Genomic DNA, 23671 nt, shown 5'->3' with positions numbered 1-23671 from the left:
TTTTTTTAAATATTTATTATGTGTAACAGCTCAAACTTACCCTAGTAATTATTGTTTGTTTTGATTCGCTGTCAATCTCATAATTTTAAAACGTGTCTGTTAGTGAAAGAAATGTTTCGTTCTCCTCTTCAACCAATGTGGAATCTCGCAATTTACCTCTTGGGGGCCAGCGTCCTCCCTAACACACCACTCGATATCTGAATCTGATTTCATTTATAATAAATGGTATAAGAGCTAGTCACCGAACGGTGCGAGACACTGGTAAAAGTAGGGCTAGATTTGCTTTATATAAGATGCGTTTTAAAATTATGAGATTGACAGAAATACATAATAGGACAAAATAGACAATATCTACTAGAAGTCAGTTTGAAGAGATGGTCGGAGGTTCAATTTTATTATTTCTTATTAATTAAAAATGAGATAATAAAAATGTATTAAAAAAAAAAGGACTAAAATGAAATAATTTCCGACGTGGAAAGATAAAAGTGAAAATATTAAATTAAATATTGGTGGCGCCAAGGGCACACCAGACAGCGGCGATATGGGAGGTCGACTCGTGGGATACGGAGTTGGCGCGAAGTCCAATCGATTAAATTGGTGACGTCGGCAAAACCCACCCTCCGTAACGGTGCCACGCAAGCGTCTTCTAAATCATCATCACGTGATTCCACACACGTGGCGGGTTCCACGCGAGAAGACTCTGCTCTGTGGGCCCTACGCATCACGTGCACCCAAGCTGCCGCCCACGTGCATCACTGCCAGTAGTTTTACTTGATCCACGTTAACGGATTATCACGTCATCAAACAATCAAATATAAATTACTGACTCTATTTTATAAATTTATATATATATTTTAATATTTTAAAAAGTATTTAATACATTTTAATTTTTAGATTTTATGTTTAATATATTTCTAAAATTAAATTTTAGGTTTAATAATTAAGCAAAAAATTAGATACAAAATTTAAAAAATAGAAATAAATTTTATATTGAATAAATAATTCTTAAACCTTAATAAATTTCAACTTGAATTTAAATGTTGCTTAAAATAGGTTAAATTACCTATTATAAGTTATAAATTTAATTAAGGATGATTTTGGGTATTTAATCCATAGTATTATATTTAATTATGGTGATGATCTGTCATTACACGTTGAATGCTAAAATTGGTATTTTGTTTAAATTACCTAATTAACAATACTAATTTATTAAAATTAAAAACCTTTTATAATTAAGAAATTAAATAGACTTTGGAAATTGAAGTAAATTGTATAACGTAAATATATAAATAACTAAATTAATAAAAATATTAGAAATATGAAATTATAAAGAAAATAAAGGTGGGTAAATTAATATTAAAATTATGAGCACGAAAGAAAATAAGGTGTCGGTGGGTGAAATTACGTGGATTTATATCCACAAAAACAAATAATAAATTAATAAATTAATAAATAAAAAGTCCGTGGGTTTCACGTGCTCATAGTATTAAAAATCCTGCCCACCCATTTAATTAATTTTTTTTTTCTAAATAAATCAAACATTATGGGAGGGGGTCACCTACTGCATTTAATTCTATTTTCGGTGGCCCTAATTTTACTAACTATATTTAAAATTATTAATTAATTTTTAAAAAAACCCACTTTTCATAAAAGGTTGATGCTTAAATTATATTTAAAATTATTAATAAATTAAAAGGAAATCTCACTTTTCATAAAAGGTTGATGCTAAATTATCTTTTTGGTAATTTTATTCGAATAAATAAATTATTTTAATTCTCCGTATATTATTAGTAAGATTATTATGGAATTTTAAGTTAACCACGTGGAGGGTGAACGTTTAATACTTTAATATTATGATCAATAATAAAATATTTTCAATAATTGAGTTAGTTATCAGGCTGGCATAAAATCATAAAATTACTTATGTTATGAAGAAATTATCTTTAATCGGTATGACGTTTCTTAATTTAAATATATTTTTTTAAAAAGGAAAAAGAGTTTTCACATAAAATGTAAAGCCAAAAGAAGCGTTTGGTGTCGGTTGCTATTAATATAGAAATAATAATTTGAAGGAATTACTATTACACATAATCAAAAACAATAATATAATTAAATATCCGAAGATATGACGTAATAAATGTGGGTGAATATTTTTGAATAAAAAATAAAAAATAAAATGTAGCTGAATATTGTGAAAGATCTGATGATGGTCGACGTGGCACTCGCTTTCAACGATCAACGTCTCAGATCTCACCGTCCCTTCTCCTAACCCTATCCCACAATTATTGGGCTAATAAATAGAGATCATTTACCACTTTATGGGACTACAAAGATATTATAGTTGGATTCTTATCCCCAATTGCTTGTCTAATGTATTTTCCTTTCTTGGTACATATTTATGGATTATATATATATATATATATATATATTATCCGTGAACATATTGAGCAATATAATAGAGAAGTAAAAATTGGAAATACAAGTATTGTACTTCAAGTAGGTGACGACATTGCTCGTATTTATGGTCTTGATGAAGTAATGGCATGTGAATTAGTCGAATTTGAAGAGTGTACTATAGGCATAGCTCTAAATTTAGAATCAAATAATGTTTGTGTTGTTTTAATGGGTGATGGTTTGCTGATACAGGAGGGAAGTTCAGACAAAGCAATAGGAAGAATTGCTTAGATACCAGTAAGCGAGGCTTATTTAGGTCGTGTTATAAACGCCCTGGCTAAACCTATTGATGGCTGAGGTAAAATTTCAGCTTCGAGTGGCTAGTTTTCTCTACCTGTAATTCAATATGGAAGAGGGAAGCGAAACTGCACACTTTTATATTCATATCATAGGACTGAATAGGTGTCTCATGGTGTGAGCCAAATGGCTCATTGAGAACAGAAGAAAGTAGAACCAAAGGCAGGTCAAACTCACATTGTATTGTTTAATGAAGTGGTCAATCATAGACTAAATCATGACAGTAATTGTTCTTTTGAATTCGTTTTTCATTGCAATAACTCGTTTTGAGTTCTAAGCATTGTTACACGTTTTAATACAATGAAAATGAGGGTGACGGTTTGAATCTCTAATTTAATCATCAAACACAGTTCATGTTTGCCCGACGATTTTACTATGTTCAAATTGGACATAGAGGAAAGCTTGAAAACTCTGACCTATTGATTAAAGCTATATGCTAAACAACTAAACTATGTTCAAATTGGACATAGAGGCAGTCTAGAAGGCAAGCACGACGAATTTGGCATCATTTAAGAAGATGCAACATCAAAATCCACGAAACCATGGCAAAAGAAGTTGTTAATCCAAAAATGACGCTTTAAGCCACACACAAAACCAATAAAATGAAGAGTAGCGACTAAGAAGAAACCTTGCGGCAGTTAACTCAAATGATTCCTACTAAATTCATTAACCACCAAACAACTTCTCTCCCTTATTTCTCAATCCTTCCCTCAGCTTTCAATGGAATATGAATCAACCAACCAACCAAGAACTTTTAACCACCCGAAAACGAAACCTGATCTTCTTACACTTCAATCGGTTCAACATACAATACTACTAAGTTTTTGCACATACATGATATTGTTTAAGAGAAAATTTACTAAAAACAGGATGAAAATAACTGAAATTTCTAATCAAACAATGTTTCTGAGCCGTTATAGTATTGATGATAATATATAATGATAATTATAGATATCCAGCGTCTCTAAATTTATCCCAAGTAATGCAGAGACAAACAAAACAGGGCCTTGTTTCTAAATTTATCCCAAGTAATGCAGAGACAGATAGACAGAACACAGAACAGGGTCTAGTTATTTCTCAAATTGCCCCACTCATTTTCTCTACCTCCCTAAAAATCCTATTGTTCTTCTCCATCTAAAATACCCCACAAAACTGAAAAGAAGCAATCCTCTAACCACTTCCAAATATGTTTAAAATTACCTCTTTCATGTCCAAATCACTTTCAACTATGTTTTTAATCATTCATGAAGGGATTTGCCTGATAAATTTGGAACCCGGGTTACATAATAAAATATATTAACAGCTATAAATTGATGAACAGAATAAAAAAAGTTGCGTATAATACTGAAAAGAACGTGAGACCAAATGCTAGCAAAGTTACTATGCACATCAAATTTAGAACACTTCTTCATGATCACAAGTACATAGATACCTTATATGTAAGAGGTCAACGACCTGGAGAGAAGAACCATTCAATATATGTAGAACAGGAACTTCATGATTAATCATCCGCAGGAAAGAGGAGAAACCAACGGAAAGCAGAAATAACAGAATGGAAAAAGAAAGTCATCAGAACTCTGAGTAAAAACTAAAATATTATAGAACAATAATTTGCAAAGACACATTTATTAGAATATCAAAACAAAAATGAAGGGTTATCTACTGCAAGAGTCCTACCTAGAGTCATTCACATTATTTGGTAGACATAAGAGAGTACCTGAGAAGAATTCATGCTGCAGACCATTTTCATCAGTAATGCAAAATTTCCCTCATGAATAGCGATGAGAGAACTCCATTTAGCAACTTGTTTCCAATCCACCCCGATAAGAACAGCTTTATAAATACAGAAAGATGCGCAACTATAGACAACGAGCTTTTAATAAATCATTACCTATGTTCCAAATAGAAGTTAAAAATAAATAAAAGCGGCGTTCATTCATACAAATGCACAAGTACTCTCATCCGACATGGGTCATGTTGCAGAATAAGTGAAACAGCTTGAACGGAAAATGAAGAACTATTTTGAATCTCCAATAATAAAAGGCAAATGACAGCAAGAATCAATTAAGATTTTATTTTCTCGGGATCTTTAACCATTGCACGTCACAATTTAATTTTAGTGAGAAAATGATTTACAAATAAGAATGCCTACCTATTTGAGGTGTTGATTGATGGATAAAGATCCAAAACCTCATATGCTGATGGAAGCAAAGATCAACCTCATGCATAGTACTACAAATGCTGGAGTAAGAGCACTACCGTACTGAAGTTGAAGAAACCTTCCATTGAGTAGTATCAAACCTAAGTAAGAAAAAGAACTGAGAATACATTGGATTCTATTGAAATTTCAGTAGATCAAGAGTTTCCTACGACTCAACGCTGATTTTGGTTCTGCAAATGCTGATAAAAATCATCATTAGCTTTATCTCCTCTACCGCTTGCTTCATCTGAGCAATATGGACTTATCCCTTCGTTGGGTATATTGTCATCACCTGGAGTGCTCACCCCACTTCTGAAGTTCCCCTGGTATCCCCACTGATCCGTTCTCGGGGGGGCAAACTTTGTATTACGCCACTTTTCCTGCCTAAAGTACTTTCTTCCCAAGTCATACGATGATTCCTTTGCTCGTTTCGATGTTTGTTGGATGTTTGATAGATTGCATGAATCCTGTTGGTAATTAGTACTTGTACTAGGAGGGTTTTCTTCTGAGAAAGAAGTTCGAGAATCATGGCAGTTGACCTGCATTTCTTGAGAAGATTGTTCAACTGCAGTACCACAGGCAGACGTAGGCGGGCCTCGCTTACCTCGGGGATATGGTGGTAGGGGTGGAAAAGGATGAAAAGGCACTCCAGGAGCAACATCCCAACACTCCAGATTCTCTGCACGGGACGTTCCACATTGCTCAACAATAGAAAACGGAATTCCATAGGACACAGGCAAGCAAGAAATGAATTTTTCCTGTGGGTACCCAACCGTGGAAAAAGCACTACTCAATTTGCCAATACTCTGTCGGGGAGGATCTAAACCTGTTGAAAAAGCACTTGAAGAAGCCACGGGGAGACTGAAAGGAGAAAATCCAGGAGGAATATCTTCAGGGATGTTCTGCACTGCACTGTCTGCACTGATATCATCGTCTTGGCTACCACGTACTCCAACAGAATCAGAGAGGGAGAAATCCTTATCATCACTGTTTACCTTGTCTATCAGCATTGACACCACTCCAACACTACTTAATTGGCTGGAATTGAATTGCTGCACAGATTTTGATTCAAGCTTCTGCTCCTTGGATCTCAGATCTAGGCTTGTGTCTGCAGGCTGATCCCATCGACTCTTACGCTTACAGACTTTTTGTCCATTCAATGAGTGACCAGCTGTGGAAGCCATAGAACAGACCTCTGCAGGATGAGCATCTGGCAGAGATGTAGACATTGACTGTTTCACACAATCAATTGCATCTGTGGGTCTGGAATCCTGATCACGCCGATAACTGTGTGATGCTGTAAACCTACTGCAGTTTGAACCCCTGTAAACTTCCAATCTTCCATCCTCCCTCTCAGAGTAAATAAATTTTCTGGTATGTCTGGGGAACCATCTGTCCCGAAAACTTCGAGCAATTTGATGTACCTACACATCCATGCTTAACTAATCAAAACTGAACTTTGGTAGCTTTTGGCCAGACATAATACCTCGTTAAGACTTTCCATTTTAAAGGAAAAGGATCGTGAATTATATTTGAATGTTTTTGGACATTTTCAATAAAGAGTATTAGTGGCGTTCTTAGAAAATTGTCTAGATGCAGCACACTTGAAATAAAGATCATTTTTACCACCATCTTTGAGTATACTGGAGGTCTTAAAGTAATTACTCTTTTCTTGATACATTGCAAATAGAACATGTGAACCGTGATTGAGTGACATTTGCATAGATCATTCATTTGAAGACCAATGTCTTATTGCCCTTTTCGTGATTTCACTCTTTAATATAGTCAAGCTATGGGAAGCCCTTTTACAGAACCAGATATATATTTTTATATTGAACTTTCATTTGTAGTTAAAGTTCTTATACTCTACTACTTTTTGCAATAATGCTCTTTACGGAATAGGTCAATCAATACTCTAATAATTTGTAAATGATACCTGTTTGTCATCATGCTCTGTCAGCGACAGTAAAGAGTCCCTTAAGCTGTACAAAAAGGAAGCAAATTTTAATTTGCACAATTGACAAAAGGAAGCAAATTTTCTAAGATCAATCTAATTGCAAAGGAAGTGGAGGAAAAGAAAAGAAAGTTGAGCAATCAAAGTTGATCTTCAAGAGATCAATTAAAGAGTGGATTGGAAATTGTTTACAAAGCTCCGAAAGCATGGAAAAAAAAAAGGGATAATGGGTATCACTTATAAATTTTTCTCATTTGTGATTAATCTTGGAAATCATAAGCTCCTAAGAGAATCAATTTTTTTCATTTGTCTCTATGCTATAGAGGAATTTACTCAATTGAATAGCTGAAACGTCAACCTAATATCCCAATTTCTCCTAGCTGGTGCATTTTGTGCAAAAGATGTAATGAGACAGTGGATCATATCTTCTTTAATTGTAAATCTGTCTCAAGTGGTGGCCTTCATTGCCCAAACTCTTTGATATTCTCAATGGTGCTTTTCTAGAATGATCAAAGAAAACATAGATCAAGTTTTCCCATTCAAGCCACCTTTCAGTTGATTTTGTCAAAAAAGAAAGTTGGTTTGGGGGGTTGATTGATCTAATCCCTGTAATAACCAGTCCTCTTGTCACCATGCTCCTACAAAATGATTTGAGAGCTGAATGCTTTCAAAGATCTCGGCAAACCCGTGTAATATATATAGTGGATTTGGGCGCTCTAGCCTGAACGAATCATATTTCGGCTATTACCTTCTACATTACTATGCCACTGATGATCAGTGTTCACAAGAGTAAAACGGTTCAATGTCTTACAATGTTTAAGCAGCCAGTATTTTTGTCGGAAGGAGACTCAGACGATCACGGATTCAAGCTATAGCAAACAAGACAACTAGTAGATCCGGGGGGAAGTGTCGCATTCGGAATTCAGATTAAAGAATTTCTCGAATGATCAAGTTCTTTTTGGATCAGTATGGATAAATGAGCCTCAAGAAGAAGCAAAGCCTGAGGCCATTCTTCTCCAAACAGGAACCCCCGAATAAAGGTCACTTGAATTTTGTGTAGCGGGCAAAGGGAAAAAAAAGCCATCATGATCAGAAAAAGGTAGTCTTGGTCACTACATTGGCCCTGTTTCCCAACATTTCAAATAGTTGGTGGATCGAGTCCTCAGTATCTTTCAACGAGAAAAAGAGGATTTGAGGTACCAACGCTATAAAAGTTCTCCTTCAGAACTTTGGTTTGAAAGGAATAGAACATTCCAAGAACCTTTTGTAGATAAATATTTTAATTGGAAAGCGTGAATGGTTAAGCTTCAGATAAAGTTTTTACTGTACACCTTTGTGTAAATATCCTCCTAAGCTATTGGTAACAATTGGAGTGCTTTTATATGAGTGCCTAGGAGATAAATCAGGAATTCTTATCTCCTGTATTCTTCATCTTTAGAGTATTTTATTTCTCATCTTAAAAAAATATTAATACCTTTGATAATATCTTCATGATGAACGTCCTTTATTAAAAACTTTAAAAGGCAAAGAAAAAGTAGACATCATGAAGAAACTGAAGTCTTCATTAGCACATCTCAACAAATTTAAACTACCACATGGTTCACCGCTATCTGCATAATGACTAGGAAATGACTGTTTGAAATTAAGCATCACAATCTCTAACCTTTCCATTCCAGGGCAAGGAGGACCTCCATTAATATGCTCTGAGGTGAGTATCTCTCTCATAACCAAGTATTCTAGGACCTGCAGAAGAGTTTGATCATTAAATCCTCCGTTTGGAATTAAAAAAAAATTCAATAAATGATTTAAAGATAAAGAACTGTTTGGAACGAATTTTTTTTTTTAAATGAACCTAATCAAATTTTTGTGTTTGGATGTTAAGGAGAAAAGAAAAGAAAATACAAAATTTAGTAATATAGACTTTTAAATTTGATATATCAGATAAGTCATTTAACTCCAAATTCAATGCAATCCTGCAAAATCTGATCATTTAGTCAGGAAAAGCTTAAATCTAACAACACAGTTTGATTTTTTTTTTTTTTTTTTTTTTTTTTTTTTTTTTTTTTTTTTTTTTTTTTTTTTTTTTNTAGTATATCCTTCTCAAGCAAGTCCAGCAAGTGCATGGACTAGATCAAGGAAAGAAAGGGGAAAAGCCATACTCCCTCCCTACCGCAAGGATGTGCTTGCCCTATAAGTATACCTAACTTGGAAAAGGTAAAAATGCTACACAGAGGAAACAACATTCCTCCTAATACGCTACGGAGTAATATATTAAATAAATAAGATATATTTTTGGTTACGATATCAAAAACTTTATAACTTTTTTGTAAAGATTGAAAATCTGAACATATTGCATTGGTGCTCTATAAAACTATACTTTCATCACCAAGTCTAGCCAGAGATTGAAATCCGTACCACATTTTCCTATTCCCTCTCCCTATACAAAGCCAAAAAGGTTGGCATTTACCACCTCAATCATTTTGAAACAACCGTTTGTAATAATTCACTTTCAATATAATCGCAAGTTGTTTTCATACTAAAATTCAGTTTCTTCGCTAATTACATACTGAACCCTGTTTATTCTTAGTTAAAAGAGGAGCAATTGAACAAACATTTTGCTGCGCTGTTCATTAGACACGTTATGAAGATAAGGAAAGAACTAGGAAGTTCCTTCCCAATTCAGAAAAGAATATTGCAATTGCCATCAAATGTACTACCTTCAAAAGCTTCCGAAGAATCGGTATCTTTTTGAAGTCACTTCTATATTGCTTCATTATGTTATGCAGCATCCGCAAACCTGAGAGCAAAAAAAGGGTGCATAATCAGTTTATGATATTCTATAAACCAAATAGTACGACAAGAAGGCAACAGAAATTATACTCAAAGACCACAAAAATAGAAAATGAAAAATAACAATAAACTGGGGGAGACTCTACCGTTTTTGTTTATTATGTCAGTCAGTACTACTCGTGACTTTGTCTTCAAAAGAGCATCAAGGATCATTGACAGATCTCGATTGCTGTAAAAAAAAAAAAAAAGCATTCAATACTATCACATACATAACATAAATCACTGTTCATATTTGGAACATAAAAATAAAATAATAATTTAAGGCAACCTCTGAATGGCTTCATTTATACTATCAGATGCATAACATAAATGACTGTTCATAATTTGGAACATCAAAAAATATATTAATAATTTGAGGCAACCTCTGGATTGCTTCACCGCTGGCACTTGCACCTGATGCAGCAGTCAGGAGAAGAAGTTTTAAGTATCCTTTAGGGGCGTCCTGTTAGAGGAAGAAAAAGCTTATGAGTACGTGAACACTGCAAAATCTCTGAACGAAAAATAAGCACACTGCAGCAGATGCAAATCCACTTTTTTTTTCCTTTGGGTTTGAGTAAAAACAACACCTTTTTATCAAGAAAGAACGAAAGTACAGAAGAATATGCTACATCAACAGAAACCAATACTCTGATCCATGAAGAAAAAAAACACAGCAAAATTATATGTAGACTAAGCAGCTGATGGTAAAGCATAAAAGAGCGCATTAACCATTCATTGCCACCGGCAAATAAAACCGATAGAATAACAGAAAGTTCACAAGTCAACATGCGGAAAGTTATGACGACTCACTTTTCTTTTGCTAATTCCCCCTTCAGCATCCAGGAGTTCATTAAGCTTCTCCTCAACTGAAGCATTAAATACCATTAACAATTAATAAGCACGTCACGGCTATTTAAGCTACAGCTAGTATTCCAAATATCACTAACCTGCTTCAAAGCGGTTACCAGGAGAACCATCTACCAATCGCTTGGGCTTTACAGAGGAAATCTGGGGCCTGTTAGTTATTTGAACTTTTTCTACAGAGCTAACTTTTCCTTTCTTGATGGAACCTGGTTTACGCGATGTTTTCATCCGAAGATGCGACTTTATATATACTTTCTTATCTTCAACAGCATCCAGCTTAGACTTCTTACGAGCGTCAATGTCAACAACTGATAACTTTGCCTCCTGCTCAATAGAGCATGTATTTTTGTCAGAATTATTGTCACCAGGAGATATTTCTGGCTGATCCAAAAACACAGGTTGGCTCGTCACATCTTCAGTCTGATGGGTAATATCAGCCAGTGGAGTAGGTGATGCTACCTTTGAGTCTTCGAATTCCAACGAACTGTGCAATGGTGAAATTGTAGAGGCAGAAAGGTTAAGAGGATCCTCTTTTGCTTCTGAAATCTTCGAGGCAGAAAGCTTAAGAGTATCCTCTTTTTCTTCTGAAATCTTAGATTCGACAGCAGTTCTGATAGGTTGATCTTTCTTATCCCTAACCCCTTTTATATGTTCTGAGGGTTGCTTTTTAACACCATCCAACAAACTAACTGCAGTTGGCAAGTTATTATTCCAACTTCTACCATCTGGACGAAGCATCACTGGTTCTGGAAATTCTTCATCTGAATCACTTTGAATAATGACCTCAGAATTGAGGGGGTCTCCTCCTATGTAACCTCGACATTGGAAAGAACCACAATAACATTTTTTTGCAGCAGCCCCAAATACCCTAACATAATTGTAGTCAAATGTCACCTCTTCACCCTGAAACATAAAGAAATGGAAAGGATATGACTTCTTGCTAATGCCTAAGGCACTCAAACAAGAAATTGATTAAGCATTGACAAATTGACATAAAAAGCAAGAGTACTCTTCAGTAAATAAAGAAGCACGCAAGAAAAGGTTTGGAACTCCAAACATATCTGTCACAGCCAATCAAGATTGTTAACTACCAAAGAAATGCATGACCGCTAAGTAAGTGTATTCCTTAACTTATAACTATGGTTCAGATGAAAGAAACTTACCAACTATTGTCTTGAATAAATGATGCCAATTTTAAAACATTCTATTTATTCTTATTAAACTTCGGAGTTATCTCTACCCTGCGCCTCTAGGTTGTTCTTTTACCATCTTTTGAGGAATATACGCCTTTCTTTCTTGTATATATATATATATGTGTGTGTGTGTGTGTGTGTGTGTGTGTGTGTGTGTGTGTGTGTAAGACAATGCACGCCTATATTCTTATTAAAATTTGTTTACATAGACAAAAGAAATGGGAAGAAAACAAGAAAATGAAAAGAAAAAAAACCGTTACTGACCAAAAAGATACCAAAGTATCAGATATCGAGTTTTGAACAATAAATGCACGAATGTCCAAATCAACCAACAAATTTGGGGAAAACATTCAAGGGAAGGATAAATTTAAAGAAAATATATCAAAGATAAGGATGGAAACATCAAGGTTGTTAAGTTTCATTCATCCATACTGATAATTACAGGATCAAGTGAAAAAGATATTCTACGCGAGACTCGACTTTCAATATCAAAAGAGAACTATAAAAAGTTATGGATCACATGATCTTGCTTCTGTGAATAATGTCGCCAAAACTAATTTGTTTACAGCCCGGCTTCAATTTACTTTTTGAAAAACAAGCAGATATAGAGTAATCAGATGCCAATTTTTCATCACGACGTTTTTTTCATCCCAAAGAATACTGAAACTATGGCTGTGGAAAGGGGCATATACTTTATAACAAGAGAGCGACAAAAATGTTTTATCAATGTAAATTCAACTGCAGGAATTGATAGAAAAATGGTAAATAAATAAACCATCCAATAATGGCATTTCAAGAGCCCTAAACAGTTGGAGGTTACAGAATTAGTTTCTACCATTGAGTCAAAAGCTACTGGTCTTTTAAAGATTAAGAAAAACACACGCACACTCCTTCCCATTGACGTGGTAAAATGTCTTACAGAAGAGGCAACCAAATTCCAACCCTAGAAGCTTAAAAGAACACGCTCCAATTAGAGCATTACTTGAGTGTTATACTTATAATAGAAAATAAATAAAATAAAAAGAAGCATCAAACCCAACTTTATCAACAACCACCACACAGTCCCTACTCTTTTCATTTAAAATGATGCCGTAACAATCAACCAAAAGTCCTCCAAATCATATCACATGGATATTCATTCTGTTAATGATTCAGTTAACAGAATGAATATCCATGAGTCAGTAAACAGTAAATATATGAAAACGAAGGTAGCAAAAGGAAACAGTAAATATACCTTCTTAATATCCCTTAGTGCAAAGAGCCCAATGCAGATTTCTCCATTCACCATCCACTGTTCCAAAGCCAAGAAAATAAGAATAAAAAGAAGAGAGAACTAAAAAATCGTAAATTCTCTCATAACTCTCTGAAATTTAATGTTTAAGTTGTTAGTACAGATTTTACTGGCAATAAAATTTTGAAAAATAAAAGTCCCCATGCGATAGAAAGTAGGAACTAACCTGGTCAACACAGAATTATTAAAAATCTCAAACAAATGTTAACAATCAAGGTTGGTTGACATGCAAAGTAAATACACAAAACAGATGAAACAACCATAAGTTTTCAAAATAAATTTCTTCGATGGATTGCTGGTCGTCTAGCTATCCTTATGATTGGAGGGATTCTAGAGAATGGACTACTCATAGCTAGGGCTCCTTCACGACCAAAACCTCTTCTAGAGAATGTACTACTCATAGCTAGGACCCCTCAACAAAAAAACGGAAAAATAGGATGAGGATGTTGAAAACGGAAAAATATTGGGACCTCATGCATTATGTGTGCTCATGCATTGGGGGATACCCTTATTCCATCACGAGGGTATGGACGCGTACACCACTAGGCAGGTGAAGTATCATTATGTTTCACATAATGCTGCCGTGACAGCTACTAATTCTACTGGGTGTCTGGCATAAGGAGCTACCAGAGCAGGCTCGCCCGACAAGAAAAGGGGCCAGCGGTTTGCGAACTGACTGGTGAGCCCATACTCGCAAGTATGAGTTGTGTGTAGATTATATGATACACATCTAAGCTGCCCATTAGGATAGTGCCGTAAGAAAATAGACTAATATGATAGGTCCCATCATTGCCCTCATCCTATTGTGAGTGGGCTTTAGGTTGTAGGTTAAAAGGCACATTTAGTAGTCCTTGGACAGCTCGCTCTCCTGGTTTCCTTTTCTCTTTTTTATTTTTTTATTTTTGTCTCGATTTGCAAAATGGTTTGAATACCTATTTTGGGAGATTATTGGGTGGGTAATAGTCCCTTGTGCTATGTACCTTCCTCCCTTATTAATACCATTTGTCCTCTATGAGGTTTCATTATGTAGCTTCTGTTTTGTCTTTCTCGAGTATCTTTTTCTTCTCTTTGTCATCCCTTGCTAGGTAGGGAGGTGGAAGATGTTGTGGTGCTTCTGGGATTTTTCTGTTAGTCCAGGCAAAAGGGAGATGTGTTATTGGGTCTGCAAGTCTTTGGAGGGGTTTTCTTATTAGGGATAATCACTAAACCAACAGATTGTTATTGTGCAATCTCAAATTACCTACATCCAAACCCCCAAGTTCCAACAGTCTGGTTGCACCTTCCAGCTGACCATATGAGAACCCTTCTTCCTCCTAACTCTTTAAAAGTCCCATAAACTTCTCTATAATCTTAAGAATCTACATGAAGATCCTAAATTACAAAAGGAAGCCAGAACTCAGATCAAGATCGAGGGTCCACCTACCTCAAAAGGGAAGACCTAGATAAGAAGAAGAACAGCTACCACCCGACGACCCAATTACCCAGCTTAGTATGATCATAATTTAAACTAATGATTGAACACTTAGCTTTACTAATCTTTAAACCAGAGATGCTATCAAAAACCAACTCAAAAGTGAATAATGTTTACGAAGGAATCTTCCCTACCAGGGCAAAAAAATCATGTCATCAGACAATGGAAGATGCAGGAGATACAAATAGAATACCAAGCATAGTTTATGCAACTATAAATCCAAAATCTCCACTTGGAACCAAACCTTTCTTCGAAAGCACCTTCTCTAAGAAATCTCAATCTACATAATTGTAAGCTTTTTCAAAATCAATCTTAAAAATAACACTAAAAAAGCTTCATGTTAACAACTCCTACAATCCTCAATCGCTTCATTAATCATAAGAAATTGATCCGGAATCTATCTCTTCGCCATAAAAACCCCATTGACACTCAGTAATCAGGCTACAGAAGTCTTTCCTCAACTATGGGCCAAAACCTTCGGAGCACATAAGGCATTAATATGCCCCTGCAGCATTAAGACCTACTTATAGGGTGAAAATACTTCCAAAAAAAAAAAAAGACATCATTTTACCAAGAAAATGTAATAGTACGCTACAATGATTTTTTATAAGAATAATATGCAAAAATGCCCAGTGAATTAGGTATAAACCTTCTCCGTGCGGCAATTTGGATCACAACTGTGGTTAATGAAACGCCCCAAATTTCCCTTTCCACATGCATCTATGACCTGTAAAACACAAATAGACGGATTACAGACTTGAAATAACTTTCACCAATGGGGAAATGAAGGGGAAAAGGACGCTATTAAGAGAAGTGGCCTGCATATCAGTTCCTCTTCAGTGGTCTAGGACAGTATAGGAATAAAAATCATTCTTACCTTGCAGTAATTAAGACATAATTATATTCTTAAAGCATTACTTAAAAGATGTCCAGGAGTAGGAAAAAATAGATTCCTTCAACATGTTCCTTTTTTGTTTCTTTTTCAAAGGGGTGGGAAAGAAATTAAACAAGTAAGAATCTAAAACATTGCAAGGGAGCCAAAAGATAAATAAAGCTTAAAATTGAAAGAATACAGAAAGGCATATTAAAAAGACAGCCCCTTGAAAGAGGATAGCCCAAACTAGGTTAAAAATAAAAGGCCTCCAATCCAAGATAATAACACCAAGAGGATATTAGAAAAGAAGATGAAGATTCAACCTCACTGCCATCAAGTGTCATGAAGTAAAAATGTCGATGACCGTTCAATGCATACTCCTTTTGACGTGCCTCATAAGCATGCATGTCAAGGACCTGTATAGACCGAATAATTCAGCATTGGTTCAATCATACAATCTTATGCAAATTCAACCTAGAGCTTCACATATTCATGGACATATTCACACTGTTGCACAATTTTTTAATTCAGCCGAAAGAGTGAATTCATAAAGGAGATTACATTATTGGTCCTACAAATATAATAGTTTCTTACCAGCACATCCAATCAACATGATAGATAACAAACAAAGCAAGAAATATATATGCAACTTTCAGGATTCATGGAAAGCAACCAAAGATCATGGTAGACCATCCTACAGAATGTCTTGAACTATGGATAATACTTCACAATTACCTCTCCAACATACTCGATGAGAAACTGTCCTTTTGATATATCCTCAACCGACTGTAGCCCATAACCCTTCTTTCCACATCGCAACCACCGTAATTTAGCATACTTGCGCTTCTGGAACTGAAACCATGCATTCAAAAATTAAATACACCCTTTCATCAGGACTCGATTTACTTTACAGAAGATTTCAAAAAAAATTAAAAAATAATAGATAATAAATAAAAGAGAGATAAATTTAGAGCTCTAAGAAAAAGTTGCTAAACCTGTTGATTAGAACAAAGGTCCCCGCAAGGGCATGTACCTCGAACGCATTCAATATTGAGCATTCGATTCAAGCATTCATCTCCACAACCTAATCGACCATCCAAAGCTGGTTTGCAATGACAAACCATTATCTGTTTAAGATTTATGAAAAAAAAAAAAAATCAGGACAATATAGTATTGACCTAGACGTATTCAATCTCGTAACCTAATTGGCCACTTAAACTTCAAAAGGTGGTTTCCAACACTGACAAATTATGATAAGACTAAGAACTACATGATATTAAAACCAGACCAAACACATTTGCCTTGCCAAAAAAATTGAACAAGAAAGCTAACAAAATTACACTTTTATCCCAGCAAAAGGGTAGATTGCTAATCTTATTCCCATCCTATAAGAAAAGAAAATCATATCTAAGACATCAACAATAGGACTAACAGATGAAGCAGCATCAGCAACAAAACTTAAAAAAGTAGCATGATCATGATGCAGGTGCATTAGAACATCAATTCCATACACTGCATGCTTGTCATTAGTTGAAGTTTTGTTGAAAATTTCCTGTGCATTCTATGTGCACTAAGCATTCCTCTAGATATTACTACCACAAGCACAGTCAAAGTTTCAAATTGCATTCTTGAACTTTTCAAATCAACTTCGTGAAGTACAATACACTGTAGACTGTCTTATCAAAAAAAAAATATATATGTACTTCCTATAGTTATAGCTCCCTCATTGCAAAATTGGGAAGGTCTTTTGTAAACACCATGGATTATACATCTTTTGTAAATTTCAATCATCAATGAAATTGTCTCTTATCAAAAAGAAGAAAACATATATATATATACTCTCGACTTTCTTATCAAAAACAAATGAATAATATAGATTGTACCCAGCCTTATTAAATCTAACTGCATTGCAGTGACAAGTTCCATTTTCAAATATTCTTCCCTACTAGAAAACAATACGTGCACCCTCTACTTGGTAGAAATTTATGAGAAAGGAAACTTCAAATTAAAAAATATGAACTACGAAAACAAAGGCACATAGAGGATAAAGAGCTGTGCAAAAGCAATAGAAAACAAAAGAAACCATCAACCAACTTCGTTAATCTTTTATCTGCTCTTAGTGCAGGCTACCCATGTACTGGAAATTTGTGGATCAAAAGTCAGCTTTTTATTCTCCTTGGTACCTGTTCAATATTGAATGGAGGTTCTAAACCACTTTTGTATGTGCTAGTGCTATCCAGGAAAGACTTGCGATCTTCAGCAGTAGAATTGGCTCACCCACAGTGTTATGAGAAAGGAGAAGATTAGTGAACCAATCTAGTTCTTGCAAGGACTGACGCCTTCAGCTAGAAGGAAATAGGAGACTTTCGAGGGTGTTTACAGGGATTTTCTAGAACTCATAATACTCTTATTACCTAGCTTTAAAATTAAGTTACCTAGCAAAAGACTTTTGTACTCCTTTCTTCGTTAAAACTAACTGAACTGTCTTTCCTAAATTGCTCTTAGTAGTACAAGGAGATCCTACATCTCCTACCTTGTCCCTTTCTAGTTTGTTGGCAAGTTCTTTATTCAAGGAAAAAATAATAACTTTACAGGTGACCCCAATTTGATGGAAGGGTTGTATGAAATAAATTAGAAGAAACAACCCAAACTCTTCCAAATAAAAAAAAATATTGGTATGGAAAAAGGCTAGGTGTTGAACACTAGCCAAAGAAACATAGCTAAAGAAAACACTCAGGAAAATCAAGAACGTGAGAACACAACAAAAATTTCCATTATTGAAGGCACAAGAATATGAAATCATCCCACTTCGAATTTCCAAGTTTCCCAACTAATACACTAGATCAATTTGGACATACAAGTTAAACCTACTTTGAATTACATGCATAAAAATCTTAATAATCATCTATCAAGATGAAACATCATTTCGAAAAATGCACCTCATCAATAGTCTGAGTTTTACGACTGCGGTGCAAAAAGTGATTGCTGCTAATGGAAGTAAATTTGTTCTCTTGAGGAACAGCAGTCACTGCAAACAAGTACAGGAGTCACATTTCGACAATCAGAATTGCAGGATACTGGACTACAAAAGTATTTATTATTACTATTACTACTACTACTACTATTGTTATTATTATTATTGATGGACTCCCCAAGGGAAAATGTAAATTAATTCTGAACTTCATATTAGTATAATGGAATCCCCAGCTACATCCAAGTACCTGTTGTTGGATGAAAACTATCTAATTCCCTATAAGTTAGCCTTTTATTAGAAGCATTTTCTTCCCCAGATTCATCTGATATTTCCAACTCTGCATTAATCTCTGCATTAGACTTCTCTTGTGGGATTGAGCAGTCAGCAAAAGCTTTGTCCACATTGTCCTTACAAGCCCTTCAAACACAAACAACTATAAATTAAAAAGTGTCTATATATCTGTGTGTGTACTGATAATAAACAATTTCATTGATGTTGGGAAATTACCAAAAAGAAAAAGGGGAAAATATGTCCCAATACAAGGGAGTTATAAAAAAAAATCATTGTAGAATATTGGTTCTAGAAAAAGGAAAGTAAAAAATGCGTGAAAAACAAGCAGATTTGATGAACTAAAGACTTGAGGATACCAAAAAATAACAATTTCAACTGCATTAATTTGCAGGAGCTTATTCAAAAATTATGAACAAGATGCATTCCAAATCGAGAAAAGATTATAATGACACGAGGTTTATTGAAGTTAAATTAGAAAACTTTTACAATATCAAGGAAACAGGAAGAAGTGAAAAACATGGAACTCCATTTAGCACCAGTAAGAATCCCACCAGCCTGGCATATGGTTTGACGTGGTCCTTCTCTCATAAGTTCAATAATATCCCAGAAACATAGGAAACATAGGAAATAGAATACCCTGAACATTCTATTTCCAGGAAAAAATAAATTGGTGCATATTTATATACATTTTGCAACAAGNGTAGCTCAAAGAGTAAGCAACCTAACAAGACAAAAAGTTGGCATTTGCCCAACTCCCAACCCATATTTGCTTATCAACACCCAGACTTAGTTAAATTTTCTTCAATCCCAATCCCCCTATTCCTAAGTTTGCTCGTGTACAAATGGTATAGTAGAATGTCGACTTATGAAGGTGCTGCATGAGAATCCAATCTAATATTCTAATGCATATTGTGAGTATAAAAAGAGAACGTTTAAACAATTTAAAGAAGACATAAAACTCATGGTCACCCTTCAAGTGGTATATGATTAATGAATGTGTACCATGTGCAACTTGCATGTCCTAAACTATCCACAAGAGAAGCTGGTATGCGTCGCCATTTATGACAATCATCGCAGAGCACCCAAGCATTGCGAGGAGGCATGTACTGCTCATTCACAGCACCCTGTACCACATTCAAATTTACTGCCACTGTGGATGCTATGATGTCATTGCTTTTCTCGGGCTTATCTACAAGGTAATTTCCTAAAACATTCGAATAGAATTAGAAAGAAATTTTAATTTTTCCAATGCATCAGCAATAATCTAGCACAAAAACAGAACATAAAGATCTCCAACAATCATGTTCAGAGAAGGAGAAGGATTCCATCTGCAAGTGTAAGTAAAATTACCTACTATTTGGTGACTTTCCGTTTCAGTCACAACTTGGTCACATAAAGCCTCCTTGATACTCTTATTAAAAGACTTCCGTCGGTAAACCCTCTCTTTAGAAGCATTCTTTATTTTGTTTTTTGAGCCAGGAGCCTTGGACTTGCCTTTGCTTGTTTTAATAGATTTTGAACCTTTGGGATGTTTCTTCCTTGCAGATTGAGAAGGTAGAAATGTTTTTGAATTCTCTGATTCAGGAAACACACTGCCAACATCTGTTCTGTAACATTCTTTATCTTCGAGAATGCCATCTGCTTTCAAAGCCTCTTCTGGAAGTTCAATCTCTGTTGACAAAGGCACTTGATCCATAGACAATTCCTTAACAGTTAAAGAGTAGTTTACAACATTCGCATCATTGTAAGTAAATGTCTCACCAGAACCAAGTTGATTGTCCGCGTTCAGTCTTCTTCCATGCTTCTTTGATGACTTGGACCTGTTATTGCAAGCCGAAGCACCTGTGCCAGCTTCATCAGAACAACTAACTGCCTGACAGGGTTTCTCTTTCTTCCTTCCTTTCTTACTGCTGGTAGCATTTCCAGAAGCAGCAAAATCTTCTAAAGATGGCAACACTGAGTCCTGCAATTTTTCCTGACGCATTGCTCCAACTTGAATATCTAACATCGAATTTATCACTTCTGAATCAGGTGAAGTTCCAGGATCCAAACTCCTGGTATCACTTGCCCTTTCTACAGGCTCAACCAAATGGGAGGAAACACAAAGATTATCATCTGCATGCTTTGTAGATGACTTGTCTATAGTGACGGTGCAACTTGAATCATTATTAGCACATTGTTCATTCACAACAGAAGCATCAGGACATTTCTCTTCTTTATCCTGATTCTTGCTGTAGCAGAAGATCTTTCTTAAAGACCCCTCTTCAGGCTTTTGATCATCAACACTTGGTGGAAATTCCAAATTACCTTCCCAATATGATTCATTACCATCATGGCAATTGATACCCTTGGCACACAATGATGAATCAACAATCTCAGGAACCACAATGTTCAGAAAATTGTGACCCACATTCTTCCCTAATTTAACCTTCAAACGAATACGATTGGTTGAAGTTGAAGTATCACATTTTCCTTGGGTCCCTTTTCTTGATCTATGTGAACTTTCACTTGGCTGTTTCTTACTCCGCTTGGTACCTCCTTGATTACCTTTAGATTTCTCATTTCCTTGCTTCTTGCTTTGATTTACCAGAACATCGTCAATTTTTTCAAATGACTGAATAATAAAGCCCAGTGATCCCCAAGGCAAGGGACGAGCTGGCCTAGATATAGAGCTTCTCCTTCTTTTTGTTGTGTCAAAAATCAGCGGTTCTGGCACTATTTTTTTGCTTTTCCTGGAAGCCCTTTTTGTCACATTTTTTTGGCTTGACGTTCTCCTTCGGCCACTCCTCTTAGAAGACATGAGAACTGTTTCAGGACATTTAACTTCAGAAACATGGCCAACTTTCTCTGTGTCATTGTTGTCTTGATCACTGACACTACATGAATTATCCTTTATTGGCATATCTGCTCCAATCAACATCCCATAAAATTCATATTTTTCAGAATTAAAGGGCTGAGAAGGCAAGGGGGATGCAAATAGCTCAACACAGTTGGTGTTCTCTTGAATACTGGCTTCCTCCAGATTGCAGTTATTTTCCATATCAGGTACTATATGTTGTCCACCATCACCATTATTATCAGTCAAGACAACAAAATCGTCTTCCACAACTTCTGGAATGTACTTGGATAAGGAATTACTGTCATGCTTTTCATCACACCGATTAATCTCTGGAGAGTGGATGGTTAGTGGTGAATCATCAGCTTGCAAGCATTCCCTAATCCTCTCACAGCCTTGTGAAGGCAAAATTTGCAAGCACAATTCAGGATTGCTGTTCATATCAGCAAATTCATTAACTGTTTCTCCAGAGGTACCACTTAAGCTTTTCCCATCCATCTGGCAAATATATTGTTCACAATTGGCAACTGATCGTCCCATATGTATTGGCAGTATTTGATCACTCTGTAAAGGGGGCATCTCATTCAATATGTCTGCTTCTATTTCAACCAAAGCCTCAGTTAACCTGTCTGCAGCCTCTGAAAACGAACAACCAGCACCATCATTTTCCAGCTGTTTTTGACGTATGAAAGCACTTGACAATCCATCAGCAGAAGCTGCACTAGAAACAACTTCACAGATGTGAGGAGATTTTAAGTCGTCTGTACAAGTACCTATCCGAGATAAAAGAGGACCATTTTCTACAATATCGCTGCTTTCAACTTTTTCAGAAGCATCAATTATACAACTATTATTATCAAGTCCTTCGGGTTTAACAGAATTCATTAATGACCCAGCTAAAGACATCATTTCCATGGTAGTTTTGCAGACCAAAATATCAACCAAATCATCAACGTCTTGGGACTCTTTCATATCCAAGCTCAATGTTCTATTCCCCACGTTGCAAGCCTCGTTCTCCTCATTTAAACAGGGATCACTATCGCCGGAATCACAGTCCAACCTTTTATCCAATAGCAATGTATCAGCATGTTCGAAGCCTCTGGATGTCCCATCCTCCCCTGCAGTATCAGGCTCCAATGCATTCGTGCAGATATTAGTCGCAGTCACTCCCAGTCCCCTATCTGGTTCCAACATCTGACAGTCACTAGAATTGGATGGCAAGGAAGACATCTCCTGGCGTGACTGATACTTGGGAAGAGGTTGACTCGAACACCCAAACAGCGGAGTAATAGAGCCGCGAACCGGTTCTCCGATAACAGCCGGGTCATCACATGATCCCATCTATCTTATCGATAACGAAAACCAATCGATACCCATAACTCAAAAATTGCATACGGCAACAAAATAGAAGCATACAAAAACGCGACTAACCCGAAACAAGTAAAAGGCGTATACCAATCTTCTTCAATCAAATCCCAGTTCTGCTAGCTCACAACATCTACAACCGGAGAAAACAAGAATACAATCTCATCGCATTCAAGAGGAATTCCAGCGAGCAGATACCCCACCAAAAATGACACTAGCCGGACTCTCTGCATCATTAAAACCCTAATTTCAGAATTTCCAATGCAATGCAGAAACATCCGCGGCGGAAAACACAGAGTTCTGCCAAAATCGAAAACAAAAAGAAACAGAAAAGTCAGAAGGAATCAGAAAAACAAAAAAGACGGCAAATTACCTGGGGGGAAGACGAAATTGAGTAAACGGATGAACTTGCGCAGTTTTTCAATGGCGTCCAAATTGCTGCTCCTACAAATTCCGTTTGCGAAGAGAGAGAGAAAAAAAAAAAGAATCAAAGAGGGATGTTTACGCCTTATAAACGTTGTTCTAAGTTCTAACAAAGAGAGTTCCCAACCGAGAGAGGAATTTGGTGTTGATTGGTAGTCGGTAGAGACCGTTTAACCCTACACGCTCTGATCCTACGTCTTGGGGGTATTTTCGTAATTTCACCTCCCTTCCTGGTTCCTGCTGCATATGACTTCTAAAGATTCGGGCCAGCAAAATTTCGTGTAAACAAATATTAGGGTTCAACTATTTTTTAATATCAAATTATTAATATTATCTTTTATTTTTTAAATCATTA

At 35.8% G+C, this 23671-nt stretch overlaps 1 protein-coding gene across 6 annotated transcripts; it reads right to left on the bottom strand.

The window, feature by feature from the left end:
• Positions 1 to 4799: 4799 nt before the first annotated feature.
• Positions 4800 to 23514, bottom strand: LOC111808090 (histone-lysine N-methyltransferase ASHH2). 6 transcript variants are annotated; one of them, XM_023693893.1, is made up of 19 exons: positions 23267 to 23512; positions 20454 to 23120; positions 20043 to 20378; positions 19695 to 19896; positions 18649 to 18818; positions 18367 to 18455; positions 16423 to 16554; positions 16163 to 16279; positions 15751 to 15843; positions 15203 to 15280; positions 13026 to 13082; positions 10682 to 11501; positions 10545 to 10600; positions 10118 to 10197; positions 9842 to 9924; positions 9623 to 9702; positions 8569 to 8648; positions 6888 to 6933; positions 4800 to 6375 (listed from the first exon to the last, which is right to left on the bottom strand). In XM_023693893.1, the coding sequence occupies exons 2-19, from the start codon at positions 22867 to 22869 to the stop codon at positions 5125 to 5127; spliced, it is 6186 nt and encodes a 2061-aa protein (XP_023549661.1). In that variant the 5' UTR covers positions 22870 to 23120; positions 23267 to 23512; the 3' UTR covers positions 4800 to 5124. The 6 variants fall into 6 exon arrangements, with proteins under 6 accessions (XP_023549661.1, XP_023549659.1, XP_023549657.1 ...); XM_023693891.1 differs by having other exon boundaries at positions 20043 to 22873; positions 22960 to 23120; XM_023693889.1 differs by having other exon boundaries at positions 20043 to 22869; positions 22960 to 23120.
• Positions 23515 to 23671: the final 157 nt, after the last annotated feature.

This window comes from Cucurbita pepo, chromosome LG13 (genome assembly GCF_002806865.2).
Source record: "Cucurbita pepo subsp. pepo cultivar mu-cu-16 chromosome LG13, ASM280686v2, whole genome shotgun sequence".
In the NCBI taxonomy this organism is placed as follows: domain Eukaryota; kingdom Viridiplantae; phylum Streptophyta; class Magnoliopsida; order Cucurbitales; family Cucurbitaceae; genus Cucurbita; species Cucurbita pepo.
This window is presented reverse-complemented; position numbering and strand designations above follow the sequence as displayed.